Here is a 12,094-nt window from a genome sequence, read left to right on the forward strand (position 1 = left end):
AATTTGTAATGCCGACTTACAGGAAAAGAAAACAACATTGAAAATGATGTTGCAACTGCTGGTGAGGAGGGCCGGTCTGTCACAGAGCCCTGCTGCCAGGCTGGCGAGGCAGAAGAGGAAACGGAAGGCTCTACAGCATAGAAACGCGCTCGTCGACGGGTTTCACGGCCAACCGGTCTGCCTGGGTCCCGAAGGACAACCACCACGCTAGGGAGTGTAAAGCCAAGAGCAAGAACGAAGGTGAAGATCTCTAGGTAAATACTCTCAACCCCACTCCACAGGTGAAGAAATGGAGTCACAGCGTAGTGGGTGGCCTCCTGAAAGCCTGGAGCTTTCTCCGTGAAGCTAGAACCACAGGCAGAACTCATCTAAGGACCTGAACGGATCCCTGGGCATCACTTGCACTTCTTGTGTCCACAGATCTCAAGTTAGGCTGCATTACCATCATCCTGCTGCTCTTTAAAAAGAAAATGGGAGCTCGTACAAATCACTGAGGCTGGCTTAGGACGCCACAGTCCCATTATTAAAAAGACAACTGATAGATTTTAAGGACACCAGATGGGTCCTGGTAAGAATACGCTTCCTGCATACAAAACCAATTATTTATTCATGTTTTCCATCAACTAAAGCACCCACAAGTAAAAGAAAGACGCAGACATAAGTAAGCAAACTCCCTTCACAAAACTAAGCCATTGTGTGAACATCCCTGCTGTAAAATCTGACTAACGGTACCTGTGCCACGACCGTCACAAACTCTCTGCCAAAGACGTCACTGATAAGACTCTTTTCTTGGAGCTTAGGACAGGCAGGTGTGTTTTTCAGGAAGAAATTCCAGTCTCAGTCAGCTGAGGGGACTAAAAGGATCCCAAATATCGTACACTTTGTACCAAGTCACTCACTGACACCCTTATGTGATAACCAGGGTAATGAAAACGAGTCTTTTGGGCTGCCTGGGATCTCGGTCTGCTGAAGGGGCGGGTGAGGTGGCCGGGGAGATAAGCCTTGTGAAATGAAGGCAGATTCTCTGGCCGCCTTCGCTATTTCAGTGCTGCCTGGAATCTCCAACGCTACGGCGTTCCGTGGTCTCACCTCAAAATATTTCCTCCATCACTTGACTTGCTGTGGCGTACACTAAAAACAGGGTTTCTCCACAGAGATCTTCCAGAATCTCTGCGCCAGGGACATTTTCCGTGCAAGAACATGGGCTACAAAGAGTTACCAATTTTTCTGCCCACAATAAAGAGAGCAATGAGGGTTGAACCTCCCTCCAGATGTCCAGGCCACCCTCCTCCTGCTTTACTGCCTCCTCCCTCAGCTAAGCCAATAAATGTAACAATCAGATGAAGCGTAATATTTGGGTTTTCTTGCCTCAAAAAGGAGATTCAGAGCATCTTCCTCGTGGCTAACTGAATGTATAGATAAGCCCTTCACATAAACACCCTGTGGGCAATCCACTACAGCCATCTGCGTGTCGCCGGTCCCATTGCTTGTCACGGTGGACAGGAGGTCAGACAAGGTCTCGTTGTAGATTTCCAGGTAGGATATTCGGACAGTGACGAACGGATCAACGGAATCTGCAGTGGCTTTGAAGACCTATGCAAAGACAAAGAGTTTGTCGGTGGCAGCGCTAGTTCACAATCAGAATTATTAGCTATTTATGGCTTTCCAGAGAAGCTATTTGTAACTTTCTGAGCAGCTATGAGTGCATCTGCGTGCGCGTAGCCAATTCTGCGCTGCGGTTGCCTGAGGGCTGACGGGGCTAAGTCAACAGTTTTAACACGATTTCTCAGAACGATAGTTTTGCAAACACCACTTTGGAAGGCCTGCTTCCATTGGGGAAGCAGCAAGTCCTTTACGTGAGCTAGTAGAGTTAAACAAGAGCAGCCTCTGGAAATGACAAGAAAGCGTAACTACAGAATTCCTCCCATCTTCGTTTCAGGCTGTCTGCGTTATGTCAGCCCCACACCGTGCCTGGGAGTTGTCTTTGTGGGGGTGGAGAGCGTTCTGCGGTATCACTGCCTAAAGAGAAGCAGACCTGCACTCTCTAAGCAGTGGCAAACGTGTGCCTCTGGGCGGGAACGTGTCTGTACAGCGACAGGACCGACAAAGCCGCATGTTTCAAGCCAACACCATCCCAATGCTCCGAAACGTCACCGTTATCAGTGCACAAGGTCATGGTGTAGTAAAACAAAGGTACAAAGCAACTATGTTTTACAGGCTCCTTTATTTCTTTAATGATCATCACCTAAATAAAATGGGAAAAAAAAAGGACCGGTGGAGATAAAAACATATTCACCGCGTCAAAACACTCTCACGAGTATCAACAACAGCCGATACAAGAGACATCTTTGTTATTTCTTCCAGCCTCTTTCCCATTGGGATCCAGTACCTGCTGGATAGCTCGGGGTATGATTCCTCGATGCTTGTACTCGGCAGTTGCTCCCGTCATCGTGTAAGTTTTACCAGCCCCCGTTTGCCCATAGCACATGATCGTCCCTAGAAAAGATTCAAAAGCAAAAGAAGAAACTCGGGAGGGAACCTCTGCGTTTCTCAAATGGATCTCTCCCTCAGATCAAATCTCCGCTTATTGTCAAAATAATAAAAATAGCAACAAATTACCATTGTAGCCAATTAAAGCGTCGGACACCAATTTCTTAGCCACCGTCTCGTAAGCCAGTTCCTGGGAGGTATTGTGAAGGACGCCATCCAGCCTAAAGGACCAGTCAGTCTGCCTGTTATTCACAACTCCTTTCTTGGCATCTTTTTTGATGTATATATCTATGCTCTGAAACCCAAAAAGAGATGCAGATAACTTCAACGAAGAGTTTCAGCTCTTATTGACTGAAAAAAACCACCCACGGAAGACCTGAAGGTAAGTAGAAAACGGGGCGCAAGTAATGGTATCGTTTTAGTGACCCCGATGGTCTTTTCTGGTAATAGATATTCTCAAAAAAGGAAACGTGGCTAAGTTCATCTCTACACCTTTCGGTCTTGTGTCTGATTTCGTGTCCCAGGGAAATTATTAATGAAGCAAGAGAAGTGAAGGGAGGAATTTGCATAAGGGGGGACAGGAATAGAGTGTACCACAGGGAGACCTCTTAGGTTGGAATCGTGGTTCCCACAGGGAATTCCTCAAGGATGAGTCAGAGACCCCGTGCGGTTGAGGATTTCCCCTAGTGACTGTACCACAAGAAGTACGTTTTCCACGGTCACACTGGCTGATACAAAACCACGAGCCACTGTCAGCGCAGAGGAGAAGAGCAAGCAGGAAAACGTGAACCAACGTGCACCAAAACGTTATGCGGGGCCTTAAGGAATGGAAGGATTCTGCATTTCTGTGGGCAAAACCAAAATCAAATTCCAAACCTTTCACGCTTGCAATCTCTTTTTCTCTACCTTGTTGTCTGGCCCAAACTTGATCATGTCTTGAGCGAAATCAGCTGTTGGCTTGACTCGCACAAATGTATGGACTCTCTTTTCTACTGCATCCATTCTAACTAGAGAGGGAAAAAAAGGAAAAATCAACAACGTCGCATTCCCTAAAATGAAATGTAATGTTGTTTGTCCTGAAAAGGCAAGCTACGAAGTAGTCAAGTTTAAAAATAAAGCGTTGACAAATGTTCAGCTGCAGTTTCTATTCTTTATTAAAAGCAACTGTGGGCAAACAGTTGCTGAAAATTCTTTCCAGCATTGTTCTGCTCAGAAAACCGAGCATGTGAAAAGGGAAGGGTCTTACTGATCGTGATTTCCTCTTGCGTATCAGGCACATTAGCGTTAGAGAACACAAGCTTTTCTCCCTCTTAGCCTTGCAAAGCAAAATAATTGCGGGAATATGAGACGGATTTTCTTTTGTCTGGTGTTTTCTGCGTGTGAAGGCACACACAGCCTCCTGGTTTGTAATGTCAGTTCAGCCAGAACTGTGTTTCCAGCTTCTGAGGCTTTAAGTAAGCCGTGCTATAGGCGAAACCAAGCCCAAAGGAGCTCAACAGCACCGCAAAAGGGTGTGCAGTCCGTCCGTACGCCAACATTTCCAACGCTCTGAGCAGCAATCACCTTGTTTACAGTCTGTGTTGAATATGCATTTCCCATACCTTTGTAACCCCTTCTTCATACTGATACACAACAATATTTTTAAGTTCCTAATGAAGACCTGATCTTAAAGTTTCCAGAATTGAAGAAGTCATGGGCCTGGTGAAATCCTTGTGTTGTTCTTCTGGTCAATGCAAACTCAGTAAGTGGCTGTCGATATCCAGCAAGGCTAGAGGATCTGCTGACTAAAATCCACGAAGGAGGGCTCAGGGCATGGGTCCAGCTGCTAACGCCCCACTGAGAAACACGCATTGAGTATTTTTAAATCCCTGCAACGTGCAGATTGTGTTTTCTCTTGACCGTTTCCTACAGACAGCCTGTGCTCAACAGACTCATAGAATCATAGAATCGTTTAGGTTGGAAAAGACCCTTAAGATCATCAAGTCCAACCGCTAACCCAGCGCTGCCAAGGCCACCACTAACCCATGTCCCCAAGCACCACATCTCCCCGGCTTTTCAATCCCCCCAGGGATGGGGACTCAGCCCCTGCCCGGGGCAGCCTGGGCCAGGGCCTGGCAGCCCTTTGGGGAAGGGATTGTTCCTAACACCCACCCCAACCCTGCCCTGGCGCAGCTTGAGGCCGTTCCCTCTCGCCCCATCGCTTGTTCCTGGGGAGCAGAGACCGACCCCCCCGGCTCCAGCCTCCTTTCAGGCCGTTGCAGAGAGCGATGAGGGCTCCCCTCAGCCTCCTCTTCTCCAGGCTGAGCCCCCCCAGCTCCCCCAGCCGCTCCTCCCCAGCCTTGTGCTCCAGCCCCTGCCCCAGCCTCGCTGCCCTGCTCTGGCCACGCTCCAGCCCCTCCATGGCCGCCTTGGGGTGCGGGGCCCAGCACTGAGCACATAGTTGTGTAATATCTAGCGACAACTTCTAGTTTCAGACTAGATCTTTTGTATCCCTTGTATATGAAGTATTTTTATTCACCTTATCTGCTGTGACTGCTCTAAAAAGAAACATAGAGATGTGAGCTGAACCAAGACTTCTCTTTATTTAAAACAGAGGTCAGCATTTGAATGCCTACCTGGTAAAGGTACTGTGGGCGCCTTGTCCTTCTCCTAGATTACCGCAGCGACGCCAACACAATGCCGGCTGTAGAATCCAGAATGGTGCTAGGTTACCGTGACCATAATCTCTTCAGTACCAGAGACAGCCTTCAAATAAATGATCTGTGGAAAAGCATGGTGATAAAGTGCACAGACATCACCGTAAGGATCACCGCTAAGTGACGCGCACAAAAAACTGCCAAAATACTTGCCAGCGCTGCATAATTAAAGGCAGGAGCAGCACAGGTACGAGCGAAATGGAAGCGGACACGGAGTTTTAAAGTTTTGAACCAGCGTGGAAATGCTACTCATCTGGTTATCGGGATTGTTAGAGATCACAACACTCTGCTCCACAAATATAACCCAGCGTTGGAGGGGGATGTGCTTTATTTAGAGTCCTAGAATCATTTAGGCTGGAAAAGACCCGAGTCCAACCATTCACCTAATTTCTGCAAAGCTGCAGCAAGAAGCACAGCAGGAAAAAGGAGCAAGGGGAAAATTTTAGGCAAAAATACAAATCGGAGAGAGGGAGAACAAATTCAGAGCGAGTGGCATTTTCCTCACTGCAACAATGCCCGTTGTTCGGCGTCAGGACAAAAGCAATTCCTCCTGGGAGTATTTACTGACATTGGAAATGGGAAGGAAACAGGGAAACACCTCTCTGGCAGATTCCAGGCCAACAGCGCGGAGGCCAAAAGTTCTCCAGCTCATTAGCAATACCCGGGTATCCAACCAATCTGATTTTTAATTGGGTTTTCTCTCTGCAGTGGAATTTTTATTGAGGTACTATGAAGAAAAGTACATGTTTATTGGTCAGCTAACCAAAAATGTTTCTGGCTGTTTCACCGCTAAATCATCCTCCTCTGGTTTGAACCAGAAATGTTGAAAGGACGAGAGCGAGCCTTGCCGTTACCTTCCCCCGTCATTCAGCGCCGGTAGTGCAAACCGAGCAAGCAAAGCAAATCACAGCTCACAACTCAGGCCAGTGGTTTTGAAGCTCGTTATGACAAGGTGCCAAACCCAAGCTCCTTGGTCCCTCCTCCTACAGCAGCTGAAGGCAGCAGGACTCCCCCATTAGTTAGTCTCAAGACTAACGGACTGTTTATGCTCGGAATTAATGGAAACAGAGTTACCCCTGCAATGGAGGCAGACGCCAACGTGCCCAGACAAAGCTTAGTGCCAAAGGGAAATTTTAGAGGGGGATTTTGGGGCCGATTGGCACAGAAACGTGTACCCCGAGCAGTGAAGCGTGGGTTTGGGTTTTGCCTGAGAGAGACCTGAGCTTATCCACCACGGATGGACAAAGGCTTGGGCCAAATCATAGAATCATGGAGTAGAATCATAGAGTGGTTTGGGTGGGAAGGGACCTCTCAAGGCCACCCAGTCCCACCCCCCACCACAGGCAGGGACATCTCCAACCAGATCAGGGTGCTCAGAGCCCCGTCCAGCCTGGCCTTGAAGGTCTCCAGGGATGGGGCATCTCCCACCTCTCTGGGCAACCTGGGCCAGTGTCTCACCACCCTCAGCGTAAACAATTTCTTCCTTATATCTCATCTGAATCTCCCCTCCTTTAGTTTAAAACCATTCCCCCTTGTCCTAAAGACGAGAGGTTAACTGGGGAGGCAAAGCTGCTTTGGGGAGGTGACCATGAGCATGACATAGCGGGTGCAGCGATAACGGGGGCCGAGGAGAGATGGCAGAAGAGGAGGGATGAGGGCGTGAGGATGGCCGGGATAGCAGGGAGCACAGGGAGCGCCGTGGACGGCCATGCCCACAGCCCCGCTGGCCGGGCGAAGGAGGGTGATCTGAGAGGGGGCTGGGGCGGAGGGGGGCTGCAGGACAGGATCATCCGTGTTTTAGCAGACCTTGCTGGGGTGGAGATGGTGGGGAGACAAGGACCGAGGAGGGACACGACGTCTTGAGGAGATGAGGCTGGGGTGGCAAGGGGCAGAGCGAGGCCCACAGAGACGTCACCTGAGTTGGGGGGACAAAGGCTGGGGGAGGAGGGGATGAGGCCTCGAGGAGGGGACGAGAGCCTGAGGAGGGGGCCAAGGCCTTCAGGAGGGGGACAAGGCCTTGAGGAAGGGACGAGACCCTGAGGAGGGGACGAGGCCTCGAGGAGGACGATGAGAACTGGGGAGGGGAACGAGACTTTGAAGAGGGGACGAGGCCTGGAGGAGGGGGACAAGAGCCTGAGAAGGGGAACAAGGCCTCAAGGAGGGGACAAGACCCTGAGGAGGGGACGAGGCCTGAGGAGGGGACGAGGCCTGAGGAGGGGATGAGACCCTGAGAAGGGGGATGAGGCCTGGAGGAAGGGACAAGACCCTGAGGAGGGGGATGAGGCCTTGAGGAGGGGGACAAGGCCTGAGGAGGGGGATGAGACCCTGAGAAGGGGGATGAGACCCTGAGGAGGGGACGAGACCTTGAGGAGGGGACGAGACCTTGAGGAGGGGACGAGGCCTGGAGGAAGGGAACAAGAGGCTGAGAATGGGAACAAGAGCCTGAGAAGGGGAACAAGGCCTCGAGGAGGGGACAAGACCCTGAGGAGGGGGCCAAGGCCTTGAGGAGGGGGATGAGACCCTGAGAAGGGGGATGAGACCCTGAGGAGGGGGATGAGACCCTGAGGAGGGGACGAGACCTTGAGGAGGGGATGAGGCCTGGAGGCAGGGAACAAGAGCCTGAGAAGGGGAACAAGGCCTCGAGGAGGGGACAAGACCCTGAGGAGGGGACGAGATCCTGAGGAGGGGGACAAAGCCTGGAGAAGGAGACGGGGCCTGAGGAGGGGACGAGGCCTGTGGGGCTGATGCAGCCTGCGAGGACACCACTGCCGGGGGAGGCGGGTGACGAGGAGGCTCTGAGGAGGGGGCGACCCCCGGGGCACCCCCGCCCCTCACCTACCTGCGCCTCCCCCCCTCAGCCGGGCCCGGGCGAGGAGAAGCCGCGGCGGCCCCGGGGACTGTGTACGCCGTTACCATGGTACCCATCACTTCCGGTTTCTCCCGGAAGTGGAGGGAGGCGGAAGTGGGCGGAGAGCCGCGCTACGGCGGCCGGGCGGGGACAAGGCGCGGGGGAGGCGAAGCGAGGCGCTGCGCGGCGGGAGCGGCCGGGAAGATGCTGGAGGCGGCGGCGGCGGCGGGGGCCGAGCCGGAGCTGGACCCCGAGGACCTGGTGCATTTCTCGGTGGGCGATTTGCCCAGCCGCGGTTACGGCGTGATGGGCGAGATCCGACGGCAGGGCAAGCTCTGCGATGTCACCCTCAAGGTGCGGCCCGGCCCGGCCCGGGGGGGTGAGGGACCCCGGCTCCTGAGGAGGGGGGCGCTGAGGGAACCCCCGGTGCCTTTGGTGAGGAGAGGGAGGCAGCGGGGGTCCTCCCGGGTCCCTTTGGTGGGGGGACGAGGCGGGGAGCCGAGGGTCCCTGTGGTGGGGGGCAAACGGGGGGGGCTGAGGGCCCCTTGGGTGAGGAGAAGGGGGGGGCTGAGGGCTCCCCAGACCCTTGGGTGGAGAGAAGGGGGGGCTGAGGGCCCCTTTGGTGGGGAGAAGGGGGGGGCTGAGGGTTCCCCCCAGCCCCTTTGGTGGGGAGAAAGTGGGGGCTGAGGGTCCCCCCCAGCCCCTTTGGTGGGGAGAAAGTGGGGGCTGAGGGTCCCCCCCAGCCCCTTTGGTGGGGAGAAAGGGGGGGCTGAGGGTCCCCCCCAGCCCCTTTGGTGGGGAGAAAGGGGGGGCTGAGGGTCCCCCCCAGCCCCTTTGGTGGGGAGAAAGGGCCCCCCCCCAGCCCCTTTGGTGGGCAGAAGGGGGGGCTGAGGGTCCCCCAGTCCCTTTGGTGGGGAGAAGGGGGGGCTGAGGGTCCCCCCTTCCCCTGGCTTTTGGGAGAAGGGCAGTGCTGAGACCTCCCCCCCAGCCTCCTCGGTGGGGTATTGGGGGTGTGGGGCCTCCCCAGCCCAGGCTGGGGGGCTCTGTGAGGGTCCCCCGGGGGTGAGGGTCCCCAGGGTGGGTGCCGGGATGTGCCGGTGAGACCCCGTCCCCAACACTGTGCCCCAGCCCAGGGAACGGGTGGGAGATGGAGCCTCTGTCTCCCTTGGAGCCGTCATGGTTTTTCCAGCAGCCAGGCAGAGTGAGTCAATAAAATATCTGGGTTTGGGAGGAAACGGGGCACCCCAGGCCCCCGGCCGCGTTTCACTGGTGGTCCCAGCGCTGAGGAACGGTCGCGCTGTGGATGGGGCTGGTGCGAGTTTACGGACCAACCTCTGCTCCAACCCACGGGAGGAGTCCCTTTCCCTAGGAAACCTTTATCTTTTAAGAACACCGCTTTCTTGCATCAAAGAAATAGTCTATAACCTTGGTAAATCCTCGGGACTGTGTGCCTGGCTCTGCAGGCGTGGGCTGTAAGGGCTCTGAGAGCGGCCGGTGGCCAGCGTCGGGCCGGAGATGCCGGAGTCCTTCGGAGCTCACGGGCAGAGGAGTTTATTGTGGGGTGGGTGCAACGTGCAACTCCCAGGATTGGTTGAGTCATTCCAGAATTAACTCTCAAGTTTAATTAAACCTGAAGGTGTTTCCCAGCCTACTCATGCTGAAACTTTTTCACCTTCCTCCCGCTGACGAAGAAGGGGCCGGCGAGGGTTGTGCCCGTCGTGGAGACGGCGGGACGTGCGATTGGGGTGCACCCCTGGGCTTCTCCCCGTAGATCAGCTATAGCCTCCCGCAAAGAGAGGCTGCTTCGCAGGCTGAAACGCTCGTTGTGCAGAGCGCAGCCGTGCGCTGATCCTCCTTGGAAGAGGTTGTACCTTCTCAGATGTGGTATTTGTGACAGTCTGTGCTGCAACCTGGAGGAATTCTGTGACAAAACTGGTTTGTGATGGAGAGCACCATTTTATTAGAATTAAACTTGGTGTTTTTGAGGTGGCTTCGTGTTGTGGGAGAAGATTCTCGGGTCCTGTGGGTCCCACGTCTCTGGAATCGCGGTAGTGAGCCGGCTGTGGGGCCTCTTCTGGGGTCGGGCTGCCTTGCGTGGTCTGAGGGGAGACAATAGCGCCGAGGTACGTGACCCCGGCCTTATCTCAGATAAATACCCGACCATTGTTCTGCAAAACTCTTCTGAATCAGTTTTCCCATAGATTTACCGTACAAAGTGCTTTCTTAATCTTGCTTACCTTACTTTGTGTGTCTTCGGTGGCAGAGTGGGAACACTTTGAATGTCTCAGGGCTGAAGGAGCTCTCCGGTCCAGCTGTCAGAATGAGCGCCCTGACGGTGCTGGGCAGCGTTACGGATGAGGGCACCGTGTTGGCCCCGCTTCCTTTTTTCCTTTTATTATATTGTTTTTCCAGGGTCCGTTGCTGTCTGGGGAGGGTGCAGAGCCCTTCATTCCTACAAAGGTTTAAATTCTGTTAAGAAAGATGTCTCTCTCATTCTTAAAATGAATCTTAACTTTCTCCACTGCCCACTTAATCCTTTATTATACTGAAGAGAGATCCCAGCAATGACCGATACGTTTGGCAGAGGGCTGACAGCGTGTTTCCGTGTTGGTTCACACGAGCCGTCCAGCTTTCCCTCGTACACGTACTCCGTTCGTTTGATTCCTCTTGTTGTATTGAGTCATCGTGTCAAAATATCCCACCTCTTTGCCGCTTCTGCCTCTTGACAGCAGATTTCTCAGCGCCTGCGTGTCCCGTGGCGATTGAATTAATGCTGCCTGCTGAATCCGAGCCAAGCCTTTCCTCCCCGTCGTTCAGTACAGGGTGTCTTCTCGAGCTGCTGAATGTTTAAGAACTCATTTTTCTTAGCCCGACTTTGGAGGTGGCTCTGAATCAGTTAGCCACCTCGAACACCGCTGACGCAAAACGTGCTCTTCCCTGCCCTTGCTGGGGAACGCTTTCCGCGTGCGTTGGTGAAGCTGTAAATCCAGCGCGATGCAGAAGGAGCCTGCCAAGCGAGTTGTCTCGCGGGGACGGCGTTTGAATGCTTCTTACCCAAAATGAAGGTAGGAAAAGCACTGAGAAGCATTTAAAGTCCGCACCTGAAGGAGACCGTAGCGGGTCCCGATGCCTTGAGCCCCACTGGAGCGAGTTTGTTGCTGCTTTTTCACACCTAGGACTTTGAAGCTGTCGCCTCTATAAAGAAAAAAGCTGCCAAACGCCGCTTTGGGCCAGAAGTTGGATTCCTCCTGACGTGACCAGCGTTCAGGCTGGCGGCTGAAACGGGAGCAAGCAGCGTTGTTGCAGCACGGTTCAGGTTTTTAGCGGCCTCTTTGTCCACATCAGCGTTGGGGGTCAATGGCTGTACGTGATTCTCCCAGCCCGTAGAAATGTTTGCAGTACAAACACGCCTAAAATTGTTAGGAAGCGTTGGTACTCTCATTTGTTCGTTTTAATTATTCCCCTCATAAAGCCAGGCGAGCATTCATTCAGTAAATAGGAGGGGCAGAATTTGTTCTCCTTTCTCAGAAACCATCTTGCTGCAGTTCACGCTGCGCTGCGGGAGCCGGTGCTGCCTCAGCAGCGTACGGCAGCTGGGTTTAGACGCGATTAAAAGCAAGAAGTGCTGATTTGACTGGCTCCTTTGGAGTTCCGATTATTCAAACTCAGCTTAGGGAAATCTGTCGCTGCTTCTTGGGATTGCCCGTGTGAAAACCAAGTTTCACGGGGCAGCGAGCGAGCTGCGCGTCTTTCCAGCGGCTCAGGATGTGTTCGTCGAGAACCAAAGCTCCCTTCCTGCGCGCGTGGTCGAGGCTATGGATTTGAAAAGTCCTTTTCTATTCCTGGCTCTTAAATAGCCGCAGGTCATTGCTCCTCTTGAAGATGTGCCATCACAGGCATCTGTCCTTTCAGTCTCCCTTTGGCGACTCTCTGAAGTGTTTATTTAAAGAATAATTTTAGGATGGTTTGGTAGAAACACATGTGAATAAACTGGAGGGAGGAGGGGAGCGAGGAGGCACACCTTATTCTGTGGTTAGTTCATTTTCCTTTGGTGAAAGTA

The 12,094-nt window shown here is 53.2% G+C and overlaps 2 protein-coding genes across 3 annotated transcripts in view; one reads left to right on the forward strand and one right to left on the reverse strand.

Moving 5' to 3' along the window:
- The window catches only part of KIF9 (kinesin family member 9), a 29,175-nt gene extending 23,981 nt beyond the window's left edge, over nt 1-5,194 (reverse strand). Inside the window, exons 1-5 of the mRNA XM_082323576.1 lie at nt 5,106-5,194; nt 3,397-3,497; nt 2,620-2,785; nt 2,390-2,496; nt 1,369-1,593 (exon numbers count right to left, since the gene is read on the reverse strand). Of these exons, the coding sequence (XP_082179702.1) occupies nt 1,369-1,593; nt 2,390-2,496; nt 2,620-2,785; nt 3,397-3,492 (594 nt within the window). The 5' untranslated portion in view covers nt 3,493-3,497; nt 5,106-5,194. The remainder of the gene's footprint in view (nt 1-1,368; nt 1,594-2,389; nt 2,497-2,619; nt 2,786-3,396; nt 3,498-5,105) is intronic.
- A 3,004-nt stretch (nt 5,195-8,198) lies between these two features.
- The window catches only part of KLHL18 (kelch like family member 18), a 28,429-nt gene continuing 24,533 nt past the window's right edge, over nt 8,199-12,094 (forward strand). For both annotated transcript variants that reach the window (XM_082323599.1, XM_082323600.1), the window contains exon 1: nt 8,199-8,388. In XM_082323599.1, coding sequence (XP_082179725.1) covers nt 8,239-8,388 — 150 coding nt within the window. In that variant the 5' untranslated portion in view covers nt 8,199-8,238. The remainder of the gene's footprint in view (nt 8,389-12,094) is intronic.

Source organism: Platalea leucorodia (assembly GCF_965183815.1).
Source record: "Platalea leucorodia genome assembly, chromosome: 1".
NCBI lineage: Eukaryota > Metazoa > Chordata > Aves > Pelecaniformes > Threskiornithidae > Platalea > Platalea leucorodia.